Raw genomic sequence first — 26,999 nt, forward strand, 5'->3', positions numbered from 1 at the left:
AGTGTCGGTATGAATCAGACCTCAGTCACTGCACCGAGGTCTAGCAACAACAAAGATGATTAACTCCTCACTTCCTAATTACTACATGGATCCTCCAGCTTGAGGCACGCCAAGCCAACTCACTCCCAGCTGCAGTTAGGTGAAACGGAACATCTTTTGGTTATATATGACAGTAGGACTGAAATTAGGGAACAGGTATTTCAGCAGCACAGAAAGTATCTAAACAGCTTTTATTTCCTCCAGTTTCTTTTCACTGGCTTGAAATAGATCTGAAAGAAATGTGAGACCCCAGGAGATAGATGGCACTTGTTGATTTAAGCTTTGCTCAGTTCAATATAGATTTTGTAGAACTGGACTAGTTTCCAGAAGAGTCTATAGGAGCTGGCTCTTGCCAGCATGTGGTGTAAGGAAGCACAAATTTGTGACAAAGAAGGAGGGCTTGCATGCATAAATGATCCAGCTGGAGTACAGGAGATTGCAGCACATACTGATAACCACACAGTGCCAGTAAAGGTGACAGAAAGGGGGAGCTAGCAGAAATGACGGGTCATTGGAGAGCAGCAGACTGCACACTGCAACATGGCAGTTACGGCAGCAAATTCAGAAGGTCTCTGCTCTCTTAGTTAATATATAAGACAATGATCCTGGCTTGTACCCTGTCATTACCTGAGCTGCGTGGGAGACTGCTGCTGCCTCTCTACTTCTGCCAATGAATGCCTCTGCGACAGCGACTTTTGCTTGAGTGACACGCTGCTAGCCAGAGCAGAGAGCCCTTCGGTCACTCGCTGCTGCCGCTCGCTGTTCCTTCTTATTAAATTACCTTTAAAGAAGCTAAAAGCCCCCAAGGTTCACATTGCTGGATGATGTAAAGCAGCATGCCTCCCCAGCGTCAGGCAAGGTTCAGAGCTAATTAATACGTCTCCTGGTATTATTTGTCTACAGAATCCCTCTTACACAAAGATACACAAAGAGAAAGAGGAGCAGAAATACTGTGCAGGCACGTGGCAGGGCATATGAGGATGGGCTGAGCTTTAGTAGCCTTTTGGTGACTTCGAACCTTGTACCTGAGCTGCAGGGTGTAAGGGCAAAGGAAGATGCAGACTTGGGGCTTATGCAGGGGACCCAGGCTGCATTCCAGAAAGAAGCAGACACTTAGCTGTTGCCAGAAGCCCTGCAGAGTAAAAAAACCTGTGTCAAATCTGAACTTCAAGCCTAAGCATTTCACCAGACAGCTGGGGCAGTTCAAGACCCTCACCCCAATATTTTTTTGCTCCCTCTCTGCTGTAACTGGGGACCCCATCAGCCAGGGCCAGCAGTGCAGGTACTGCTGAGGGTAGTGAAGAGATACCTGATGATGCACAGAAAAGGATGAAGCACAGGCACATGTTTCTACCAGCACTGCTGAGGGGGTGGAAATCTCTGGCAGAGCAAACAGCCGGTGACTTCTCACACTCCCTCCCCCCATCTGATTCACTCCAGCTTGTCTGCCAACACTCCCAATTACGCCAATGCACTTCCATTGAAACTGATACTCTGGTCTGTACCTGAGGCAATGATCAGGCTCACTATATGAAATCTTTCCCAAATTTTCTACCTATTGATGAAGTCTCCCTGGGTAACCACTGAAATTGATCAGGAGTGCTGCCCTACTGGCCAGTGGGTTTTTCTGCAGGCATCATCAGGCAAGGATCCAAATGAGAGGGGCTGAACCTATTAATTTATTACAGAAATTAGCATGGCTCAGTATTTCTCTGTTTGCTTTCTTAATATACTCCACAAAATATTGCCACTCTGCTGAGCTCTGTCAAGCTGTATGGTAGGGAGCTGCAGTGCTGGAACTAAAGACACAGTTGGCCTACAGAGACTTTTTTGGGGGGATTTATGCTCACATACTTGACCATTTAGTCTCAGTGGAGCAGACCTCATCCCAGAGGCCTTCTGCACTGCAGGTCTGAACCACGCATTGCTGATAGTGGTGTAAATCAGTGAGAAAGGCACTGAGATCATCAGATCAGATTTCTGGCATGAAAATAGCACAACTGAGGGAAGGATGTGGTACATAACCTGGAAATGCACCCAGTCTGCCTTTACACCATGCCCTGACCTCTCCTGGGTGAAGATGATCTGCTGGGCTGACGTTGGTTTTCTTCCTTGAGCCTGTTCAGCTGCTGAAGCATTATGTAGCACTGCTGAGCCCTGATGCTGATCCCACAGCAGGGGCACTGCGCAGCAGCTCACGGAAGTCCAGGGGATGATGCCGTCACAAGGCTGGCAAGAATTCAACATCGTGCTTTGCAGCTTGCCTGTTTATCAGAAATCTGTGAATGTAGAAAATATGCACTTTCCTTTGTTCCAGGAAGGCTCTGAAATTTCATGAGAAAAAATTAATAGATTTATTTCCTCAGTAAACATCTCACAGAACATCACTGACACTAAATTTGGCAAATAAAGAAAAAGCTGTTCTTAGCACAACATTAGTGCAAATGGGGGATTAAATCTTAAAGAAGACAAGGCTTTCTGTGGTCTTGCTGTACAGTAGCAGGATGAGGTGTATCTGTGTCTCTCCCACAAGTCTTTTCCTGAACCTGCTAGCACAGATGGAAGCAAGGCACTGCCTTGTTTTCACCAGGTGTGGTTAAAGGGCACAACATGCCTTTCCCTCAGTGCAGATGAACCCACAGACAATGGCTTCTGTTACAGCAGTTTCTTCTCACTTGAGCTTTTGCTTGCAGGGAGGATGCTGGAAACAGAAGCATGCCTTGGTGGTAGGATCCCTCATGCACAGAAGAGGCCAGGGCAGCCTGAAGTGAGCAATCCTGAGGAAGTTTGGGGATCGATTCAGTTTTGCACCTCCAGGGCCAGCTGCTGAGGACTGGCCAGTGAGCCAGAGTTGTCTGCTCCAGAGAGAGCTCAGAGAGGGCAGAAGTGGGATAATGTGCCAGTTGGGGACATTTTGTAGTCTCTAGCATGACATTTGTGTGTCAGAAATGCCAGTCTCCTCTCCTACAGAACGAATTGGAGCTGCTCTTGGGACTTGTATAACAGCAGACTTTGCCTGATTTTTAAAATCCCTCACATTCATTGTTTATAATCCTAAGAAATATGCCCATAAAGGCAGTTGAACGTAGGCCCTTCAGAAAGCTGAAGTCATTCAATGATCTGCAGGTCTATAGGGGAAACTTTTCCCAGCAGGCTCTGTTTTCCCTGCAGCTCTCCCTGCTGCCTGCTCAGCCATGAGATCCTATTTTGCATCTCACAAATGCAACTTCAATACCTCCCTATGGCCACATTCTCCTTCCTGTCCCTGCCCCAACTCAGATTGAGAACAGCCATCCTGCCTGGCTTGGGACAGCCCCTGATCCCCGCTAGCACTTAGAGCACTTACACCCACAAGGATGCGGTGTGTGACCAGCCGGATCCTTCCCCTCGCTGACCAGTTCAGGATCTTGTCACCATGCTGCTGAACTGCTCTAAGGGTCCTTGGCAGCAGGCACATTTCTTGAGATGGCCTCAGTGCTTTACTCTGCTTAGTGACCTTGCTGGTGAACAGTGAATGGTAATCCTGCTTATGTTTCTGAATGGTTTTTTATCATGATTCAGTTGTCAAGGAGTAGCAGATTGCTGAGTGAGAGAAAATTCTATATTCTAGCTCCATACAGGCTAAGATTTGGGAGATTTTCCTGGCCAGACTTAACCTTTGCTCAGTTATACCTATTGACTCCTGCAAAACTACAGGAAGCAACTGAAATGAGAATTACTAGTTTGGCCCCAAACTAGTAATTTTTGCTTGCATTGACATTCAGCATGCAAAACCTGATGAGATTTCTGGATGTAGATATGGTGAGCTGCCCTATGAAGCAAGTTTGGGAGGGATGCAGAAACATCTTCAAGTGCCAGCTCTCAGACCATACAGAGTTTGTTGCTTATTTGTGCCCTAAGCTGCTTGTGCAGTTTTGTGATGTGGTTATGTTATTTATCAGCAGCATCTATGAAGCAAATCTATATTTGATAATTGCCTTGTCTGTGCCTTTTTAGTAGTTTCTCTGGAAGCATTTCAGTGAAATACATAACATGAAAACACTGACTTGAAGTGGACACCTTAGCATGTCCTTGTTTTAGAGAAGGATGCTGCCTTCATAGTGAAGTGTCCTGACAGTCCCTCCTCACATTGACTGGGGGAGTTTTGACTGAGGACATGCTGGGAGATGAGCTGTAAGAATGCATCTACTGCTCACAGGCTGCCCAAGGGCTGCCAGTTCCCAGACCTGGTGAGGAGCTGGACTGAGGAAACCATCCCTGCCCAAATGGGTACAGCACAAGCAGCAGGCTGCTAAAGCCAGTGGCTTTGGTCTGTGAATGTGCTCTGACTGCGCTGCTCACGGACCACGAACCACTGACGCAGCTGTAGTTATTTGAGCACGTTTCCTTGCCTCAGGCCAGACTCTGAGAGCTGGTGCTCTGCTGTCGGGTGTCTGAGCTGGTCTCTGCATTGCACACCTGCCTCGGGAGCTCTGTTTTTCCTTTGTATCAGCCTCAGAGGCAGGATGTGGGTAGCAGACAAGTGCTTAGGGCAGCAGGTTGCTTTGAATGGCAAAACTGTCCACCCTGCTGCTTAGTCCTGCCAGGGCTGTGCTGCTGGGGCTGGGAGATGGGAAGGGGAGAGGGTGCCCTCATGCCCAGGTGGTACAGCCGATACCTTGAGCTCCCCTCACTTGCTGTTGACCACTCAGACATCCTTGGGGAGGGCAAACATTTTGCCAATCCGTGGGAGCCTCTAGATGGTCAACAACAATCTAAGAATGGTTTCCAACCCACCCAGAAAACCTGTACCCCATTGTTCTGCCTCTGAGCAGTACCCCAGCGCCCAACGCCTGCCTTGTCCCTTTCCCCTACTCCTCTCTCTCCCTTTTCCTCCCTCCCTGTTACCCACTGGGTAGGCCTCCCGCTTTGGGGAAGGTCCAAGGCCTTGACCCCAGTATGCCAGTGGCAGTCTGGGCTGCAGGGGCAGAGCTCTGCCTCTTGCAGGAGGGACAAGCTGCACCTGCTTCATGTCTCCTTTCACCGGGAGAGGCTACAGGGCACGGGCAGAGTCTATCTGGGGTAGAGTCACGGGTAGATCTAATATCGTTTGGGGCTCTTAAAACTGCTTTAAATGGGGATGTTTCACCATGAGAACTACTGGCTTCACATATGTAAGAAATCACCACCACTTTCAGTTTAAAAGGAAATAATTCTAGGAGCCAGGGAGAGGCTTGGGTGCTGTCGGGAAGTTCAGCCAGTTGCGCTCGCTGGCACCGGGTGCCTCCGTGCCGCGGCTGCTTTCGCACTGCTGCCGGCAGACGTGTGCGGGCGGTTTGCAGTTGGAGCTTCCTGCCGGGGCTCCGGGACAGCTCCGCGCTCACGTGGATGACGAGCGATCGGCGTTCGGGTTCTCGCGGCGTGCGTACGGTCGCGGAGGAGCCCTGGGCCGCGGGGATGGAGGCACCCGAGGCCCGCGCCCGCCCGGGGGCCCCTGGGGCGCAGGGCAGCCCCCGGCCCCTCGCACACCGTGCCCCGCACGGCACTCCAGGCAGGGCAGGTCTGTGCCCCGGCCCCTCGCACGCCGTGCCCCGCACGGCACTCCAGGCAGGGCAGGTCTGTGCCCCGGCCCCTCGCACGCCGTGCCCCGCACGGCACTTCAGGCAGGGCTGTGCCCCGACCCCTCGCACACCGTGCCCCTCACGGCACTCCAGGCAGGGCAGGTCTGTGCCCCGGCCCCCGCCCCAGCGGGACTCAGGTCGATGGCGCTGCGATAGCGATCTGACCCGGGAGCTGCGCCGGGGGCCTCCTTCCTCGGGGCTGGCGGGGGGGAAGGTTTAACCCCTCGCGTGCGGTGTCGCCCGTCACCGTGAGGAGGGGGGCAGCCCAAGGCCTGGGGACGGTGGGTTTGAACCATTAGGGCAGGAAAGGGTTTGTTAGGCCGCGGTCTCTTCAAAACGGGAAAAGGAAGGAAAAAATACAGGGTTCGGCTAGGCTTGTGGCAGCCAAAACTGCGGCACACAAAGCAGTTGGGAAAGGCAGCGCGGCTGGGAGAGCTTCGGCGGGGTGGCCGGGGCTGCTGCCTTCGGCGAGCGATGGTCTTTGGCCAGATCCCAAAGGTACCTTGTGCCCGTAGGGAACTCGCCTGCAGCAAGAAAGCCAAATCCCAGCGTCTCATCATTGATGCATTCCCAGGGGGGTTCTGCATTCGATAAACAGCGTGCCGGCAGTAAACTGCAGAGAGACACGCCGGCGCCAGCAGCTCCCCTCCTGTGGGTGCTGCCGCAGGTCTCCCAGCTCTCTGTGGAGTGACTGAGATGAGGAGCCGAATTGCAGCCTTGTTTCAGCCCGGCCTTCTCTGGGCTGGGGAAGGCAGCAGCTTGGGAATTCGAAGGCTGCCACTGTCCCTGGCCCTCTTAGAGGGAAGCTGAGACGAACCCTGAGGAGAGGACTTAGCCACCTTGCAGTTTTCTGTAAAAGAGAGAGCAGAAGCCCAGCCTCAGAAGCACAGGCTCCTGCGAGTGTCCAGAGACAGGAAGACGTAAGAAGGAAGGCTGTAAGGGGCAACAGTCTAGAGATCTCGATGAGATCTTGGGGGGCTTTATCACGTCTGTGAAACAAAAACAGCAATAAAGTTGGGGACATGTCTTCTGCTTTGCCTGCCATTTTTCCTTGTCGAATTATTTAAGAAAACCTTGTCAGACTTTCCTCTCCACCTTACCTCTCCAGTCCCAGTGGCTGACTCCTGGCCTCTGGCTTTGGAAAGAAGAACCTTTCTTGCTGTACAATTGCGCTGTAAATGTGCAGCTCTGGTGACCGGTATAAAGGGAAGGTTCAGGTTTAAATTGTGACGGAGATGCACAATAGCAGCAGCTCCAATGTAACCAAGGGAAACTCTTAGAAAGCAACCATCACCAATGAACCCTTTCCATGTATTAAGAAGGTCATTATTTGGAATACAAAATCCATGCTGCAAAGCTAGTAAATGTCAGCTTCACAATTATCTCAGCGATCTTTATCTGGTTCCCATGTGTGTAATGCTGATTTCATGAAAAAGTCACACATTATTTTCTTCATATGATCCTGACTCGCTCAGTGCCCAGGAAGTTGCATCCTTAATCTGACATTTTGCAGGCTTTGAGTGATTGATTAAAGCATTTACATAACATACTTCAAACATAAGGGTTGTGGTGGTTGTTAAATGCAATTATTGTCATTTAAAGGTAATTATTTTTACATTTTGATTAATTATAAATGGATATTATTGATGGGAAAACAAAATTTGTTTATTGGGGTTTGATTTCTACAGTCATCAGGAATAAACAGAGCAGGTAATGAGTTTGGCAATAAAATGCCAGCCTTAGGCATAGACCAGATTTAGCACCACCCTTTCTCTTTGTATCACACTTCCTTCCTCCCACAAGCTCAGCCCACTCAAAACCTGCATAATTTCTTCTTATAAAAGGATGTGCCTGTTTCTGCTCAGTGTTTTAAAGCCTTTATTTCCTATATATGCTCCTCGTTAGGAGCACTCCTATTGGATTTCCAGGCCCATTTTATCACTCTTAATAGGATGGGTGGGGATGGAAGAACTGAAAGAGCTGGGTGTTGATTTCAAGTGAAGAGGCCCACATCGAACGATGTGTGAACAGGAGGGTGGAGAGAAATGGGATAGTGAGTGGGAGCCTCTGGGTAAACAGATGATGTTGAAGAGCAGTGTGGTCTCCGGGCAAACACGCCCCTGGAAGAACAGGTACTGACTGCTCTTTCTCCCTTTTTAAGGTTTTATGCAGAAGGGAAAGGAGGGGGAGAGGAGAATAATTGTTTTTCTTGCTTATTTAAGGTTCCTCAATTCTAATGAACTTTAGTTTCCCAATACTTATCTTTCAAAAAAAAAAAAAAAAGCCAACAAACAGAAGGTTTGTTCTGCAAAACTTCACTTGTAATTTGGGCATCTCTGCTTCAAATGATGTGTACATTTTTAAAGTTAAGATTTCCCAATCTAGCTTGCATAGGAACTTTTCCAACACAGCAGTTATGAGATCTACCTCTTTCCAATAAAGGATATTTTTTGCACTTAGAGACCAAACCAACATTTTTTCTTTTTTATTTTTTTAGCTGTAACACACACTTGGCTCATTTCTGTGATATTCACAAACACCATCAGGTTTCCTTCAAAACCACTCTAGTCATAATGTCTTTTCCCCCTGAGAGATTCTCAAAGACTTCCCCTCCATGTGTTATCTTTCATTTTTCCAACTCCAATATCGTTGATTGCCTTGGCATTACTTCTTTATCCTTTTATATGTTTGCAACATCATTACAGTTAATGTTAAACAGTAAATTTTATTTGGATGACGTTTCCTCTGTTTGGCCTATTAAGTAAAACAGATCCTGCAGCTGGGAACTGGGCACTTCATCCCTTACAGCAGCAGGAATTTCAAAAAAGATATCCCTCAATCAGCCCAGAAATTCCAAAAAGACAGGTTCTAAGCCCACCAGTGCTTTCTTCATTGACACCCAAACCCTTCTGAACTTCAGCTGTAAGAATGTAAAAGCCCAACAAAAGTTTATGTACCAATTAATATATCTGTAACCTTTGTATACAGATTGCTCAAATACGATGTAAGATGTGAGGGAAGATATCTTTGATCTTCTCAGTGATCTGAGAACCAACCACTCAATTCAGTATCAATTCAACACAAAATTCAATTTTGCAGAAATATGAATCTTTGTCTAAAGAGACTTCCCTTTTTACCTCCCTCATGGACTCCCCAGCCATATTGTCACACATTCTCAGTAATGTCACAGTGCCTGTGGAATGAAGATTGCTGTGATGACTGAGCACCTTTTGAGGCCAAGACCTCCAACACAGAAATTTCAGCCCAAGGCTACATTATGGTGCTGTTTACCACCAGCTTTTGTTTAAGTTTTAAATTAGGTTCCATTACATGTGATCTGCCTTTACCTTAGTCAACTTGAAATTACTATTCCAGACTGCACAGGAGGCCTGGCCTTCCTCATTGATGCAGCTACAATTGCTACATAACTCAGCCAACCTGGACACATCCATGATGCCCAGAGCTCATGGGGGTTTATGTATTTTTTTTTTTTCAATCAACATTTGTTCCATTATTTCATTGTATACTAAATATAGATTTTCTGGATAAGAGTCTCCAGAATCACCTTTTGCTTAAACCACGCAGGGCTGTTATATTCATTAGAGGCATTAATGAATACATCGCTATGCTGACGGGCCTTTATTTATTTATTTATATATTTATTTTAACTCTTTCGGCGAACACGTAGCTTCCCGGTAACTCGGGGATCGGTGTGAGTGCAGTTCCGTGGGCGCTCCACAAACACTCCCGTCCCCGGATGCCCTGCCGGGTCCGAGAGCCTCGTGCCAGCGGGAGTAGCACCCACAGCGGGGAAAATCCTTCTGAACTCCAGTAGCGCTCCGTCGGCGTTGGCCCGTAGCTCCAGCTACCGCCAGAACATCGCATCCCGCAGCGCACCAGCCCCTCTTCCCTGATTTACAAATGCGGAAGGCGGAGGAAAGACGAGGAGCCCCGGAAAGGCGCTGCAAGCGGCCGAAGCCAGTGCAGTGTCGCGGAAGGAGCGCGCCGGCGGGGCCGGGACCGGCGTGGCCGGGGGAACGCGCTCGGGGCGCGGCCGCCCCTCGGGAAGAGCGCGCGCGGGGCACGGCCACCGGAGGCGCTGCCGCGCGGCCCCACGCGCGAGCGGCGTGTTATCCCTCGCGCACGGCCGGGGGAGGGGCGGGAAGGGCGTGGCCGGCGGCACCCTGGGAGCGGAACTGCGTCGGCGGGCGGCTCCGGCCAATCGGCGGCGCGCCGCTGGCGGGGCGTCGCGAGGCAGCTGCTCCGCGCGGCCGCCGCCGGTCCCCGGTGCCCCCGGCGCACCCGCCCGCACGGCCGCGCTCCGGCACCGGCCTCGCGGGGGCGGGAGAGAAGCCAAGGGAAGGGGCAGGGAACGTGCGCAGCGCACGTGATGGACTGCGGCGGCCAATGAGGACGGCAGGAGGTCGCGCGTGGCGGGCGAGGGCCGCCTGGGCCGGGGCGTTGCCGGGCGGCGCGCGGAGTCAGGTAAGAGCCGTCCGCTCCCCCTCCCTCCTTGGAAGTTTTTTACTCGAGGTGGCGCGAGGCGTGCGCGCGTCACGTGAGCGCCGCGGCCGCCCAATCACGCGCGCGCGCGCCGCCTGCCCGCGCGCTGCCGCCGCGCCGCGTTTGAGGCGAGGGGGTCGCGCGCGGGACGGGAACGGGACCGGCGGCCGCTCGCTCCCCTCGCGCGCCCCCGCGCCGCTCTGTCCAGGGATGCGAGCGGACGGGCCCCGGGGGCGCGGGCAATGGGTAGCGGCCGGCCGTCACCTGACCGGGGGGGTTGTTTAAAGGGACCGAGCGGCATCCGGGCGCTCCAGCCGGGAAGGGTCGGGTGAGGCCCGGCCCTGGGCAGCTGCCGCTGCTCCCTAAGCCATCGTGCTCCCAGGGACCGGTCTGCGGTGGGGGCGTGGCCGGCGCCACCTATGAGACAGGGCCGGGGTACTGAAGAGCCTTTCCCAGGAAGCGGCCCCGGTGCCCCCTGGGTGCCAGAGGCCGGCGGGCTGGGCGGGGCCGGAGCGGGGCCCCTCGGCCGGGGGCGGGGCGGCCCGCAGGCGGCGCGCGTGCGCCCCGGCACGTCGCGGGGGGCGGCCGCGGGGGCGCGCGGGGCAGCCATCGTTGGTGGCCCTTGGTACCGTCCTGTTTGGAACTGCTCGTACTGAGCTGATGAGTTTGGAAGGGAGTCGAAGCGCGAAGGCGAGCTCAGTGAGGAGTAGCTAGGCACGAGGGCCAGCGGCTGTTTCAGCAGCCCGGGGAGATGAGCGGTTTCCCATTATGTGGTTGTAGCATCTTGCCTGACTCATTAAAATGTCAAATCTTGCACAACAGTCACGCTGCCTTTCTCCCGACGTGAACTGTGTGAGGGCATGGGCCGTCTGTGTTCGCACTTGATGGGATGGGCTAGAGCCCCGAAGATTTGAAGTTGCTGCAGACTGAAAACCGAGGGCGTTTTAAAGAAGAGGGGCAGGCTAAAGCTTTGGTCTTGTCGCTTGCAGGTGTTCTGCCCGATGCAGCTGCAGCACCCTTTATGTCCCCTCGGCCACAGTGCCTTGTGAATCTGTACTGAGAACTGGAAAGGGAAATTGATTCTGCTTGAAAAGTGTTCCCGTAGGTGAGCATTTTTGTACATCTTTTTGTAGGGAAAAACCCAGTATTTATTAGGTTTGGTGGAGATGGGCAGCATTTGTTCCCTTGTGTATTTCATCTAACAGCAGATGGCTGTTAACCTCACCCATTGCTGGCTCAGTATTGGTGCAGACGCTGTTGTGCCTGCCATGAGGGAAAATGTGCAACTGGAGGAAACCGTTTGTGAATAAATTTGTTTGGTTACCTTCCAGGAAGAAAAAAATTTAAAAAAAAATTTAAAAAAAATTCTTTCTCTTTGACTGTAGGCCACCTCTTCATTTACACACAAATCCACTAGATGGTTTATTAAGTTTGTGGTTGTTTTTAAAACCTGGTTCCTTAAGAAATGGGAAGTCCAAGACATTTTTGTTACAAACACAATGAAATAGGTCTCTGCCTAGTGGAGTGAGAAAGAGCTCTTCTCTATGAGGAGGTTGTCTGTTTGCTGTTTCATAGACAGCAGAGGATCTACAAAAAACACTCAGACATGGAATGTGCGTAGGGAGCAATGCCATTAGCTGCAGCACCAGCAGGGCTTTCCTCTAGTCTTATTCTTCCATAACTAAGGATGTGTTGTGCTGTATTGGTTTTTTGTTTTGTTAATCTTTCTTAAGATTGGGTAACCTTAGAACAAAGAATCAAGTTTTGATGGTGGAGTTGCTCTTCCCTTTCCATACAAAGAAGAAATGTGCTTTCACTGTTAGATTTTGGCTAGTTTTAGTACCTGGGATAAATCCTTTGCTGAACTGGATAAGGAAGAATGCAGTGAGAATGATATGTGTGAGAAGGATGATGAAGGTGTGTCGCAAGAAGAAAGCAACCAGAAAAAAGCTCTTATAATTTTTTTTTTTAATCAAGCCCAAAACAGAAAGGCATTAAAGAAATGTGAACAGCATAAAAGAGAGAAAATGAATGGGAACTAGATAAAACCCATCTACAATAAAAATGCATTCTTTGTTCCAATCACAATCTTCAGGAAAAGCCAATTTGGAGAATGACAAGACTGTGACTCAGTTACTGTTAAACAAATTCTTGTGATGTTGGAATTGTGCTGTTTTGCTAACTCTCATATAGGGCTTTCTGTTAATTTAGTGTGGTATGCCTTACCACAGGGTAAGTCAATAAACAGTAGTGGAGATGGATGTAAACCTGGAACACATTGCCAACAGTGTGGACTTTATTTAGTGTCACTTTCTTTTTCATCCTTACTTAAAAGGGGAATACAGGTTCCTCGGCAGTTCTAACTTGCTGAGCCATTAGTGGCTCTGTAGCAATGAGTATTGCTATAAAATAGATGGATGAGTAGGATACTCCTGAGCTCAGGACTATTTGCCTCATTTTTTTTTTTTTCTTCTATGATGTGGACAAGATCCCCAGCTGAAGATTCATGTATGTAATATATGTTCCTCATGATGGCCATAAAGGGGTTGAAATTCATCAAAATGGTGCTATTCCTGCTGATTATGTCTGGTTTCTGCCAGTGTTGCATGGCAAAAAGCATAAAGCATTGCTTTATTGTTTTGTTTTGTGATTTTTGGTAGTTGGAATAATAGTATGTTAAAAAATACAGCATTCATCGAATGTATGAGTAATGGGCATATCACTGACTGATGAAATATGGGAAGTAATATAAAATACACTTACCTAAATATAACATGTTTTATACAGATGAAAAAGAGCATTTATTATTAGTTAACTTTGGCTTTTCCCCCTGGCCACTCACCAGTGGTTCATTCTTAACAGAAATCACAGAATCATTTAGGATGCAAAAGACCTCTAAAATCATGTAATCCTACCTTTGACCCTTCACCACCTGTCATCTAGATCATGGCACTCACTTTCACATCTAGTTGGGTGTGTTTCCATTTTGCAATCTTCAGTATTTGGGAAGTGTTTCTCAAAAGTTCTGGTAACTCTTGAGAAATGTAAAATACTGTACATTGTATGTTACAGGATTAATGCTATTTGACAAACTACTGACTTCATGGGGAGCTGGAAGTTTGGACTCTGCGGCATGGTATGGCTGTTGGAGAGAGGAAGCAGGAGTTTCTCTCTTTCCTCCACCCTCCCAGGTATGTGCCTTGTTCCTCCAAAAGCAGCTGCTGCTCTTTGCAGGTGTGTAGCTCTCAGGTGGTGAAACACTTTCTGAACTACCACCTATTCATCCTGCAATAGTTGTGACTCTGAGTGTGGTGTGAATTTGGTTTCAGTATAAAGCAAGGCTCTGGGCTGAAAGCTAGGAGTGCACAAGCTGTGTCAGACTTTTTGTGGGCATAAGTGCTTTCTGACTGCAGCTGTAGCATGTGTTTCTGCATGTTTGCATCAGCAAGAAAGCTAAAAAATGTTCTAAAAATATCTGAAAAACATTTTTTTTTTTCCTGCAACAGTCCATTTCTTTCAATATTTTCTTAATCTCACTTTTCGTCTAGATTCTGCCACCACTTTCATCTTTTATCTTCTTGGCACTGAACTATATTTCTTCACTAAAGCTAAGAAAATAATTTAAGCTAGTTTTGTATCAAAAATAACATTAGGTAAACTTTTCCTAAAGTAAATTTGGCCTGGTTCTGTTGCTTAAGGACAGAGGTCTGGAGCTGACATAGATGCTGCTAATTATTAGAGACATCTGTGTATAGCAAACATTAAGCTCTGGGAGACTACTACTGAAGGAGAAGGAGTTGGAGGCCAGTGGGGCTGGTTATGGCATAGAAGATGGGACTAGATACCTTTTTATGTGCAGTTTAATCCAGAGTTTATGTTGGATTAACAGAATTTCCTGTGGGTTGCTACTGTTAATCATTCTCCAAAGTGGCAAAACATTATCTAAAGAAAGAATGGTTTTTGTATTTTAACTCTTCTAGTGTGCACATTGCTCAACACTTCTGGCTGTAACATCACTATGTTTTCAGCTATTTAAATGCTTGTGGATTTTGGTTTTTTGGTTGGTGGTTGGGTTTTGCTGCCTTTTTTTTTTTTTTTTTTTTGATGTCCAAAATGTGGGATTTTTGAGCCCAGTCAGGGCTGTCTGGTTGTAGTTAGTGGTAAACTTTAGACTGCTGTAATAAACTGCTGACTGCTGCTGTGGGTGTGTTACACTGACACAGCTTGTTTTGATAGCCGTTGTTTCCAGGTAGTGAGTGTAGTTTCAGCTAGTGCTTGTTTTTAGCAAGTGAATTTAAGAGCTGAAAGCCTCCTTTATACTCCAGTAATGCTCCTGTAGTAGTGTCTTTCTATGGTTGTGTGACAGAAATGTCCTGTCATGTATCTACTCGTGTAGTAGCAATCTTTGTATTCAGGGGATTGCTAACAAAAAATGTAATCGTTACCTCTCGAGTGTTTTTCATAAGTTGGCAGTTGTTCTGTTTTGCTTAACTATGTATAGTTACATTTGTATATACTCTACAGGATATGTTGTTCTCCCACATACACATCTGTAGCGAAGCCTGGGACTTGTGACCCTCCAGTTCATGCTTTGTTACTGAATCTTTACCACTGGTTAAACATAAGAATGGATGAAGAACAGTTTGTTGCTGTAGCTCTAACAGTTACAGTTTCCTATTACTTGTAGCAGGTAGGCTTGAGTGGGTGCTTTATAGCGCCATGTAGGCGTTATGGAAAACAGGAGTGTGATTTACTGGGTCCTGAAATGCAGCTTGTAAAGACTCTAGTTCATACCTTCACGGGAATATGTCTGCAAGAAGCGTTTGGGGGAAGAGTGTACGTCTTGGTAGTGAACTTGAGCATTTCAAATACCTTAAACTAGCCAGGAATGGAATGGTTGTAACTCCCTCTGATCAGGGATTCAGTAGGTGCAAGCCAGTTAAACTCTGTGCTACCAATTCATGTTTAGCACAAACAAGTCCTTAAAACTGGTGTTCATAGTGATCTAAATGAGATGATGTTCTTTAGGGCAGCACTGCTGTTTCTTGTCAGCTTTAAGCTGCTTAGAACTGGTTTACTTAAGCTGGTGGAAGTCTATAGTATTGGTGTGACTTCTACTGATGAATCTGTTCCCTTGATAAACCAGGGGTTCAGTTTTGGTGCCGGCAAGCATTTTTACCTGCCTTAGGTTAAACTGTAGCAAAATCTCTGGCAATGTCAACAGTCTCTGGTTTGTTTCTTTTATCATGACTGGAACATGTGACTTTTGGGCCATGAACAGGGGTACTGTCTGCTCTTTAGTTCTGTGTCTGTTCTCAGTTGTACAAATTACTCTCTTGCTGAAAAAAAACCCGCTTATTTCTGTATTGTCATTGTTCAGAAGCAAACTGGTTAATACAAAATAGCATCTCTATCCTGTGGCCCTAAAACTCGATGGCTGCTCCACAGAATATGTGATGACTGTAGGTATAAAATGACTATCCCTGAAATTGGTGTAATTATTTCTGACTGGATTTGTTACAGGAAAAATACTATGCTGGATCCAACACCTTGAGGCTGTTGCAGCTCCATGCCTCACATATGTCCAGTAATAAGGCTGAAAATATATTGCTGGTAGCCACAAGTTCACAGAACACATGCACACGACATTTACATGTAAACATGTCTGGCCACACCAATCAGGCAGACACACACATACAGGAGCACAGCAGAGACAGCCATATCCTGTTCCCTTCCCTGTCTGATCAGGAGGAGGTCATACATGTACATGTATATACATGTGTATATGTATGTATGTATATATATATTTTTTATATATGTATTTATATTTACATGTATGGTAGAGCCCCTTCAGCAGCAGAGTATAGACACTGTTGCTTCCTGAATCCCAGTCTCCCTGGTTGCTGCCATGTGGACACAGCAGCTCCAGGCCACAGTGCTGTTCCCAGTGCTGGCACCTGCTCTGTCTCTCAGGTGGCTGAGACTGCCTTGCTTACGTGATGTCCAACACCCCTCCACCCACAAGACCCTGCCCATTAGACACAGAGGTGTGCATACACGCACAGAGCTGGTGGCATTCCTCTGGGCCTCCATACAGACCCACCTGTATTAATGTTTTGGTGCACGCTTGTCAAGTCTCTTAAAAATCTATTTTCTTTAGTTCTGTGCTTCTGAGATATTTTCCCATAGCATAAACTTATGTTGCCAAGAAACTTCCAAAGGGTTGCTGACCTTCTGTAATGTTGCTCTTCTTCTGCCTGGTTTTCAAATAAGACAAAAAAAAAAACCTGACATATTGAGGAGCAGTCCTGACAAATTTATAGTTTTTGGTAGGCAACAGTCAGTGCAAAATTTGGGAGTATGGATGAGCCTGGACCTTGGTGTCACCCTACTAAGTCTTTGCCTTCTAGTACCATGTGTGTCTGTCGTTTCATAGTGGATACAGTGTTGTAAAATGAATAACCTTAATGGAAAAAGGGATGGGATGGAGGGCTTCATGGGGGTGTTTTTGCCTGCAGCTTTGATGCATTTTGGTGTGAATTCCCTTAACGTTCAGAATTGTGTTTTAGTGGGCTTATTGTCAGAAGTGCCCGGTTTATAACATGTAATTATTTCCCCCGGTGTCTGCGAAGGCCTGGCAGGCTGGGCATGGGGCGGCAACTGCGCAGCGCCGTTCTTCGGGCGGGGGAGCTCTGTCGAGGCCGTGCCAGGCTGCCCTGAGCCCGGCCTCTCCGTTTGTCAGCGCCTCGGTAACACGGCCCAGGGCCCGGCTCAGGGAGCGCGGTGTGACAGGTCTGTGTTGGCCCTCCCAGAGACACCGCAGCTGCCGTGGTCAAGGTCTGAGCCGCGCTTTGGCCGGTCAGCGAGAACTTGCTCAGACGATGGAAATACCGATGACTGCGTTACTTCCTCAGCTGAGGGTTTCCGCGGGAGGTGGCCGGTTCCTGCCGGCGGCAGCGCTGCCAAGTGTGGAGAGGCGCGGTGCGCGTTGCCGGCGCAGAGAGAGGTGCTCCTTTCCCGGATGAGGCGGCCGCTGCCCTGGGCACGGGGATGGCGGGGCGGTGCCGCCCCGCTCGGCCCGCCGGGGGGCGCCGTGCGCCGCGGGCCTCGCGCGCAGTCCTGGCGCGGAGGGAGGCGGAGCCGCTCGACCGGACCCCGGGGCCTTCGACGGCCGCCGGTGCGCGAGCGCGCCCGTTCGAGAAGCTTCCCCGCGCGGGCGGCGCTGCGCGGGCCGGGCCGGGCCGGGCCGGGCAGCGGGCCCTGCGCTCGGCGCGGGCACGTGACGGGCAGGCGGGAGGGAGGGGGATGCCGGCCTGCTGTGCGCCTGCGCGCGCTGCGGCGCCATGACGTCAGCACGGTGCGCACGCACGTTGTCCCCAGCTGGCGGACACACGGTCCGCGTGAGAAAGGAAGCGGGAGGCCGCGCGCGCTTCGCGCACGGTAACGACCGGGGAACGGGGCCGCGCCGGGAGCAGTAGCCGCGTCGCGCGCGAACCCCGCGCGCCTCTGCGCGCGCCCTCCGCCTGCAGCCCGAACTGCGAAAATTAACACCAGGCGCGGGCACGAGGCGGCCGGGCCCGGGCCCGTCGGCCGCGCCCCGGCGGACACGCGAGGCGCCGCTGCGCGCGGGCCGCCTCGGGAGCGCCGGTAGCGCGCGCCCCGCCGGGCAGAGCCGCGCCGGGTCCCGGCAGAGAGCGGCGCGGTTTCCCCATGTGCGCTCGTTCCGCTGCCCTCAGCCAGCTGGCGCGGGCGGTCGTTCTGGCTCCGCTGCTCCTGGGTGGCTGCCGCTCCCCGTCCCGAGGCTTCTGGCTGGGGTCGGTCCGGCGCGGCCGGGGAGGGCAGCGGGGGGCGGGCGGGGGGGGAGGGCATTCAAAGCGACAGGTGCTGCGCTCGGCCCGCAGCCGTGACGCCACCTGCCCGGGGCGGGGCCCCCGTCTCTCGCCGGCGTTCCCGGGGCGGGCCCCTCCTGGTGCCCGCTCGGTCGGTCGGTGTTGAACGGCGGCGCGGCTCGCGCGGTGCCCGCTGCCATTGGGCGCGCGCCGTGGGGCTCCCGGCGGCAGCGCGCGGCGGGTGGTGGCGGGCGGGGCAGCCCCGGGGCTCGCGCGCCGCCGTCGCTCACCTTCCCACGGCGCTTCCTGGTGCCCGCCCGTCCCGGAGCGCGTGGGGAGTTGGGTTGGTTTGTTTATTCGAGAAGGACGCTTTCGCATCTGATTGTCGTCCTGCTTTTGACCGGTCTTAGTGCGACTTGTGAGTGGTTTTGGCCGCTGCGCCCTGCTTGGACGCTGCTTCTCAAATACAAGGTCTCTGTATGGAGAGGGGAAATCTCTGACGCTGTTCAGAACGTCAGCTTCCACAAATACACGTGTTTCCCCTGAAATACTGGATTAGAGTCTATGTGCTATAATAAAACAGGCTCCTGTGTGTCACCAAATGTAATAAAATATATTAAATTGTTTTCTGGTACCAGACTGTGCTAGTGCTGAAATAATGTAGATTTTGATTACTCTAATTGTCCATAATCACATTTTAACCACGCATGTTTTAGACTGACTTGATACTGTGCGTGGTGCTTGTGGTAGAAATAGCTACTTCAGTATACAACATAAGAACTTTTGAGTGTTAGAGAACAGAAACTGTTACTCTGTAGGTCTTTATATGCCTAGAACTTCTGCTGAATGCATGGTTGTTGAACTTTTTTTGTATTTTTTTTTTCCTGGTACGTCCTTAGTAAGATAATTTAGTCAAATAAATTTCCAGGATTCAAGTAAATGTAAAGCTACAGGCATTCTGCATACGTTAAACCAGATCTGAAACCACTTTGATGGTGTGTTTCCTTTCTGAGCCAATACAGTTTTGGTGCATACTGCACAGCATTAGTGTGAACTCACTTTCCAGCTGTCTGTGTACTATACGTATAAATGTGTTATATCTGTATATGCAGAGTGAGTTGGTGAAAAATCATGTAGAACTTATGTGGTTCCTTTTTTACCACTCTGTATATCTGAGATTTATTTCTATTCTGTTCTTCTAGGTGAATATAAAAGCGGTCGTTTCTTGGGGCTAACCTTTTGTGTTGCTGGGACTTGAGGTGTAATCTACTGAAAAAGCAGAGCAATATACTTGAATTCATTTTGTATCCTGGATTCTGTTAAGGAGTCCTCAGTGGGTAGTTGGTTATGCGTATTGTTTGTGGGGAAGAATTTCTTCTGCAAAATTAAACTGAAAACCAGACTTTGTAATTTCACAGGTATCAAAATCTGTGCAGAATAGTTTTGGTTTATTTCCTCTAATTTAAGCTTTACATTAAGTTTTAAAGTATGATGTGTAAGGGGTAGAAATGGATCTCTCATATTTCCTAGCTGTTAAGAACATTTATCATATAAATGATAAATGGGTTATAAATTGTCTCTTGAGCTCTGAGGTCATTTGTCACATGCCTGTGACAGCTTGTCAGCACAGAGGGGTTTTTCCTCCTACAGTACCCCAGTCCTAACAAAATAAAGATGTCTTATTAAATCTCCAGTTCACTTAAAATTTGTGAATTAAGAGTTAATTCTCTCGAAGGAGACATGGTTGTTTTCCAACCGATAGGATTATAGAATAGTTTTGGTTGGAAGGGACCTTAAGGGACACCTAGATCCAGCCTTCCTGCCATGGACAGGGACCTTCCTTCCACTAGACCAGGTTGCTAAAAGCCCCGTCTCCAGCCTGGTGTTGAACACTTCCAGTGTTGAGGCATCCAAAGATTCTCTGGATAAACTGTTGCAGTGCCTAACCACCCTAAATTGGCTATTAGGTTCTACCCTAATATCCAATCTAAATTTCTGTCTTTCATTTTGAAGCCATTTCCCCTTTTTCTATCTTTGCCTTTGTAAAGGTCACTCTCCAGATTTGTTGTAGGTCACCTTTAGCTACTGAAAGGCTGCAATTATTATGTCTCTCCAGAGCCTCTTCCAGGCTGAACAGCCCCAACTCCCTCAGCCTTTCTTCACAGGAGAGGTGTTCTGTCCTTCTGAATATCTTTGTGCCCCTTCTCTAGACTTCCTCCAAGAGATCTGTGTCGTTCCTGTGCTGGAGACCCCAGAGCTGGATACAGCACTCCAGGTGGGGTCACACCAGAGCAGAGGGGCAGAATCCCATCCATTGCCCTGCTGGCCACGGTGCTTTGGATGCAACTATGCAAGTAGTCCTTCTCAGCAGGACTACTCAATTTCTTCATTCCCCAGCCTGTGATTGATACTGGGGGTTGCCCCATGACAGTTGTATCACCTTGCACTTTGACTTGTCAAATCTCTTATCAAGCTTCACTTTCCAGGTCCTTTTTGACATTCAGGCATGTTAGCTTCACTTACCTTGCCAGTATGGGCCCATGAAGGACACCACTTGTCGTGAATGTCCCCTGGGACTCAGAGCTGTTGATCACTACCCTCTGGATGGGACCATTGTACCAGTTTCTTATCCACGGAACAGACCACCCATCAGATCCATTTCTCTCCAATTTAGAGAGGAGGACTGTTTCAAAGACTCTATGGAAGTCCAGATAGACAACATCAGTAACTCTTCCACTGTCCACAAATGCAGTCACTGTTGTAGAAAGCCACTGCGCTGGTCAAGCAGGACTTGTTCTTGGTGGAACTGTGCTGGCAAATCACCTTTGTCCTCCATGCACCCTAACATCGCTTCTAGGAGGATCTGTTCCATGATCTTCCCAGTCACAGAGGTGAAGTTGACAGGTTAGTTGTTCCCAGAATACTTCTATCTACCCTTTTTTAAAAAATGGGTGCAGTATTTCCCTTTTCCAGTCACCTGGGACTTCACCTGGCTGCCACGACTTCTTGAGTATTAAGGAAGTGGCTTGGCACATCAGCCAATTCCCTCAGGTCTCTGGGATGCATCTCAGCTTCTAGCAGTGGTGATTAACTCTGGTCTCCGGCTCCCACTAACTACATATTTGATAAAAGAATCAGTCATTTTTTGTCAGTGTTGTGTTCCACATACAATAAGGATCAAAATACAAACATCTGGATGTGGAAATAGGATTTTTGTGTTACCAGAAGTGCATATTTTAAATTTTCACTTAGAAAAATATACAGGCTATTTGAAAAATGAAGTAGTTTATGATCTTTTGTCACAGTATTGACATAATTCTCTAACCTGGGAGGTAGACACACAGAAGGGGAGTTGTGTATATACAGATAAAAGTAATTTCTTTAGTTCCCTAAACAGTGATTATGCTAATCATAACAGTACAAATGTTTTCTTGTTTGATTTAAATTATTTCCATAATTGAGAAGATAAAGGAAGCTAAGGCTGCCCAATGCTTCACATTCACCATTTAATCTTAGCTGCATGGCCTTTTGGGGATTAGTTTGTCTTTTTCCAGAGCTTATCCATTTGAAGTATTTTGTCCCTTCTTTTTCTCTCTGCCCTTGACAGACAGTTAGAAATTGCTGGGGAGTGTAAGCAAAGAAATTCCAAACACACAAACGTCAACAATTTCAATAAAGAAATTAATAGGAAATGTTTTTAACATTTCTTTTTTCTTTCCTCATTTACATTTTTGACAAGTTGTAGACCTCAGGAACTCTTTCTTTCTTTCTGGCAAGACCTTTATCTTTGTGTCATCAATGTGCCATTTGCTCTCCTGAAAACTTTTGCACGTTCTGCCTAATGTGTTAAGTGAATGATCTGCAGACTAGAGGGAATGCCTGAACGAAGTGCTTAGAAATACCAAGCAAACAAGGAGTTCCGTTGGGGCAAACCCTGTATGAAAAAGCAATTTAAAGGTGTCATATCCCCCATGTCTATAAGGTCAAAATTGTACAGACACATGCAACCTTGATGTGTTACACCCTGATTGTGCTCTGTTTTATAGTACTGCTTATCTTTTAAGCTTATAATGTGGAGAGCTATTGCAAAAAGGATGTCTCATGCTACTTAATTACTTTCTTAGACTGTATTGGAATAATTTTAACTGTGTTTTCTATTTCTTCCAGAATGGTGAACACACACAGAAGATTATCAGAACTCTGTAGAATTTGCATTTGGTTTGAGAGCTTGTGAACGTGCTCATCATGGAGAAACAGCAGATTGTTTTGGCTAGCCGGGATGGTGGGACTGTGTCTGGTGCAGCGCCTGCTTTCTTTGTCATCTTGAAACAGCAACAGGGAAATGGAAAAGCTGACCAAGGAATCCTAGTAGCAAACCATGATGCTTGTGCTCTCGCCAGCAGCGTATCAACTCCAGTCAATCCCAGAGTCAAGACCTGCCTCCCAGCTGACTGTGTCTCAGGGGGCATCACTGTCACCCTAGATAACAACAGCATGTGGAATGAATTCTACCATCGCAACACAGAGATGATCCTGACGAAGCAGGGGAGGCGGATGTTTCCGTACTGCCGATACTGGATCACAGGGCTGAATTCCAGTCAGAAGTACATCCTTGTCATGGATATATCCCCAGTGGACAACCACCGATACAAATGGAACGGCCGTTGGTGGGAGCCCAGTGGGAAGGCAGAACCACATGTTCTAGGACGAGTGTTTATTCATCCAGAATCCCCTTCCACTGGCCAGTTCTGGATGCACCAGCCAGTATCCTTCTACAAACTTAAACTTACCAACAATACCCTGGACCAGGAGGGTCACATAATCCTGCATTCTATGCACCGATATCTGCCACGACTTCACTTGGTGCCTGCAAACAAAGCCACAGAAGTCATTCAGCTTAATGGCCCTGATGTCCATACATTTACCTTTCCACAGACAGAGTTCTTTGCAGTTACAGCCTACCAGAACATCCAGATTACCCAGCTGAAGATAGATTACAATCCTTTCGCTAAAGGGTTCAGAGATGATGGGCTGAATAGTCGGCCTCAGCGTGATGTGAAGCAAAGCAACAATTTAGAATTGGTAGGAGGTGGTGTTTTTAGCAATCCTGGCATTTGTGGTCGCCCTGCTGAAGTTGATGCATTAGATGTGCATCAGAGAAGTTTAGATTCTTCATTCATTAATCAAAATCCATCAGACACTGAGCTGGATAAAGAGTCCTCTAATGCTGAAGGAGACTTCTTGGGTCTCCTGGACAGTGACCTGCCTTCAGGTGTTATGCCAAAGCTAAAACAAGAAGTCTCTGAAAGGTGGGTTAACACTGCATTTTCAGTACAGCTGCTGGTTAAGTGGGATGTTTTGTAAATAAATAACAGGATGCTCAGTGTAGAGGTTTGCAGCTAAAGGTTGCGTGACCTGAAGTGGCAGAGTGGTTAATATTACTAAAAGCTTTTCTTTGCTAAGTAGTGGTATCAGTCTTGACTTTCTAAGGTGTCTGGGGAATGCAAGAGTTCAGTATTGTTTTCTGTGTTGCTTTAGTTCCCATTATTGAGAAGCATTGAGGGATTTCTCTTAACCCTCTTAGCATTTTAGAAGGCTAAATTAATTTTTTTGGAGTTTTAGGCAGAGCACATTGCAGTCATCAAAACACTGCCTTTGCTTTTAGGGTTGCTCACCACATTGACATGCTGTCTATCTATAGCTTCAGTTTTCATTGGTGAAAGTGAATGGTGTGTGGGTATTTAGGTTGCATATGTGTAGGGATTGCTGCAAGGCAGTTGTAATTGGCAGCAAGCCATTGTTTTGCCAATAACTGCCTGGTGTGAATTCTTTTATTCCACAAAGAAGTGTGAGGTAGCCTGCATGTTGGTAGTCAGTTGCCTCATATCTGCTCTGAGGTAAGGGAAGTATTTCAGAACAACTTAGGTTTTGCCAGGATTGCTTTAGAAAAACCATTATTTTACTGCACTTTTACTTAGTTTTGAAAATCCAAGCAATAGCATGGAGCTGACTTAGTGAACAGGAAATGTTCATGTAGAGATACTTTGAATGAGAAGAAATTATTTTAAAAAACATAGAGGTTTCTTTTCTGCCATGTTGGTTCATGTCAGTTTGTTAATACCAAATCTGCCAAAGATTTAGTCACTAAAGCAGCCTTTGTAGACCAGTACACAAGAAAATTATTTAACTGCAGGATATCAGGATGATGTTAATGGTTAAATTAGTGGTGAAAATAAGTGGCAAAATAAGAGGTCAGTTCTTACTGGAGAAAAATTATATTTATGATGTAGTTATACAAAGGCTGTATTACTGTACAACTGCATTACACAAAGATACAACTGCAGTGTGTTTTAGAGAAGTCAGAGGTTTCCTCTGTTTGTTTTTTTTTTTTTTTTGTCCTGCAAGAAGGATCTCTTTGCCTTTGGAGTAACTGAAAAACTTCAAATTACAAAGTTGCTTATACTTTTGACGCTTTATTGAATTTATTTGTAGTAATTCTAAAGAGTACTAGAATTGTTTGGAGCTTTAGAGTGCCCAAACCTTTCTTTTGCAGTATTTTTATGTGCCAGTCTGTTAGAAAAAAGATCTTCTAGACTTACTTTATTCTCAAAAAACACTGTTCTATCCCAGCTTAAATACTGAAAATGCACCGATTACAGAAAAGATGGGCTTTTTTGAGTTAAGGAGAGCATGGAGAAAAGTTTAGATAACTTTGCATGTTAGAAGTAAAACTCAGAAAATAATTATTGACAGCTTTATTTTGCGTTCATAATGATACTCATTTGCCTGGAGAGGGTCATTGAAGCAGATTTAGTTGAGAATTGTTTATTTCCAAGAAATAAAAAACGTTTTAAGGACTCAGGGACCTTCCTTAAAAATAGGTGATGCAAATTGGCAGATTTAATTTCTTTTGATCTAGAGCATGTTAGGTTCCTTCTCTGGTTTTGCCTCCAAGACAGCTATCTCTAAAATAAGCTAAAATCTATGCAGACTGGAAAAGACTGCAAAGTTTTTGTTGTCTGGCTTGGAAGCACCTGTCATTGATGAATAAATGTTACCACTGTCCTAGATCTACTTTCAAGCATTGGCCACCTTTTTGTTATGTTTTTGTAATCTGTGAAAAGGTCAAATTCTTTACTTGGAAAGAGAAAATTTGTCTTATCCAAGAAATGGCAAAACTATCTTTGTAAGGGCTGGAGTTTTTCATAACATTAGTTTTCCTCCTTTATTCTGATCTGTTCACAGTGTTTTCATGCCATACAGTTGAGTTTAGAAGTATGTCAGCTTCCAAGGACAGCACTGAGAGTGTGACATTTTTCTTAATCAAACCAAACACATTAATATTTACAAATTAATGAAGACTGGGAAGTTGTGGGGTGTTTTTGTTTGTGTGTTTGTTTGGGTTTTTGTTGTGTTGTATTTTTGGGAGTTTTTTGTTTTCTTGTTTGTTTTGGGTATTTTTTTGTTTTGTTTTTCTGGTGTTAGTAGGTAGTACTTGATAGGCACTATCTTGCTTTTAAGCAGGGTAGTGATTTCTTCTGAGCTTAGATTTGAGAAGCAAGTTGGGAAATGCTACCTCTCAGACAATCAATCCTCTGCAAAAAAAGTGGAGTTCCTAGTGCTATTGAGGTGATACTTCCCACCCATACTCAGTTCTTCTGACATTTTTGATAATAGAACCATGTAAAAGCTTGCATATATACCTAAGAGTAATTTTAATCCTGAGTTATTAGAGGACTTCAGAAATTAAGGACTTTTTTCTTTATTCAAGGTATTATGTGGGTTTTTTCCTTCTGCTTCTGTGGCCTGATAATATGTTTAGTTTAATTGGGTGTGCTGTAAGGAAAAACAGGTGTTTGGGTTGTGGACACTTCAGTACAAATGCTTATCCCTGGACATGCTCAGATCTTTAGGTCACGGGAGAAGCAAACTTCACTAATTCTTAAGTCTTACAGCTTGTGTACTCCTCCTCCTTTCCAAGGTCCGTTGAATTTCCTCCTTCAAAAATTAAAAATCTGTGGGATTTTTAATGCTCCATTAGTCTTGTTATTCTAATTTAGTTGTCTTGTGTTTAGTCTTGATAGTTTGAGTCTTTTTTCTTTCTTGCCTTTCTTTTGGGGGAGAAAGGCAAGTGATTATCCTTCAAACCTCTGCCATAGATTGCTAGATTAATTCCACAAGAAATCAGATTCTCCCTCCAACTCCTTCCCACTGTAATTTAAAATGATGTACCAAAAAAAAAAAAAAAAATTATTTATCTTGGTACTTTAAAAAAAATAGTAGCTTAATGGTTTTTAATCTGCAAAAAGCCAAAAAGGCAGTCTCTCTGCTTTTGTTGTTATATTGCAAGGGTGCCAAATACATGACTTGGACTATAAGAAAGTTGGTTTAAATATGCAATATCCATATCAGGTAAAGAAAGAGCTAGTTAAGACACTATTTCACCACTTTTACCTGATCTTGGATTGAAGATTTTGAGAGGACAAACTTCCTTGTTCATCTTCCCATAATTAGAGGAAGAGAAGTTTCTGTGACTGCTTAGGTTGCATGTAACTTCAGAAACTAAGGCTGGATGAAATTGCTTCCGTGCTTAAAAGCAATTTTTTTATTCTTTGAGAAGTTGGTTATTGCATCAAAATTTTAGAACAGGATTTTGTGCAAGTCCTTTCTCTTATGCATATACGTGCATGGGTCATACCTCACTCTTAACCACCCAGCTGATGGTTGCATTATCCAGAATAAAACAATATTTGGGTCTGGAAGTTTCTGTTTTACAGCAGGGCTTTTTAGTTCCAGATATCAAATAGAAATCCTAGCCTGCAAGTTTGCTAGAGTTTTTTGCCTCTTGATTTTCAAGAACTTTAAAGTAGCAGAGCAGATGAGTCTTAATAATATTCATTTTAATTGTGGATGAGCTGTGCTGAATCAACCTCTTAGCTTAGTATTGTGGCAGGATTTTCAGCTGCCAGTAATTTACAAGTAGTCTGTCTTTTCATTTCTTTCACAGTAACTCACTGACCCAGAAAGG

At 46.8% G+C, this 26,999-nt stretch overlaps 1 protein-coding gene across 12 annotated transcripts in view; it reads left to right on the forward strand.

Annotated features, from left to right (window-relative positions):
* Window positions 1–9,931: 9,931 nt before the first annotated feature.
* MGA (MAX dimerization protein MGA) overlaps window positions 9,932–26,999 on the forward strand; it is a 60,402-nt gene continuing 43,334 nt past the window's right edge. For 5 of the 12 annotated variants that reach the window (XM_059849493.1, XM_059849499.1, XM_059849500.1 and 2 more), the window contains exons 1-3: window positions 9,940–10,124; window positions 13,215–13,333; window positions 22,139–23,280. In XM_059849493.1, coding sequence (XP_059705476.1) covers window positions 22,217–23,280 — 1,064 coding nt within the window. In that variant the 5' untranslated portion in view covers window positions 9,940–10,124; window positions 13,215–13,333; window positions 22,139–22,216. Of the gene's footprint in view, window positions 10,125–11,131; window positions 11,248–13,214; window positions 13,334–17,474; window positions 17,583–20,457; window positions 20,876–22,138; window positions 23,281–26,999 lie in introns of those variants that run through there. The other 7 variants (XM_059849494.1, XR_009486930.1, XM_059849504.1 and 4 more) reach the window with 7 other exon arrangements.

The sequence above is a fragment of the Haemorhous mexicanus genome, chromosome 6, assembly GCF_027477595.1.
Source record: "Haemorhous mexicanus isolate bHaeMex1 chromosome 6, bHaeMex1.pri, whole genome shotgun sequence".
NCBI classification, from domain to species: domain Eukaryota; kingdom Metazoa; phylum Chordata; class Aves; order Passeriformes; family Fringillidae; genus Haemorhous; species Haemorhous mexicanus.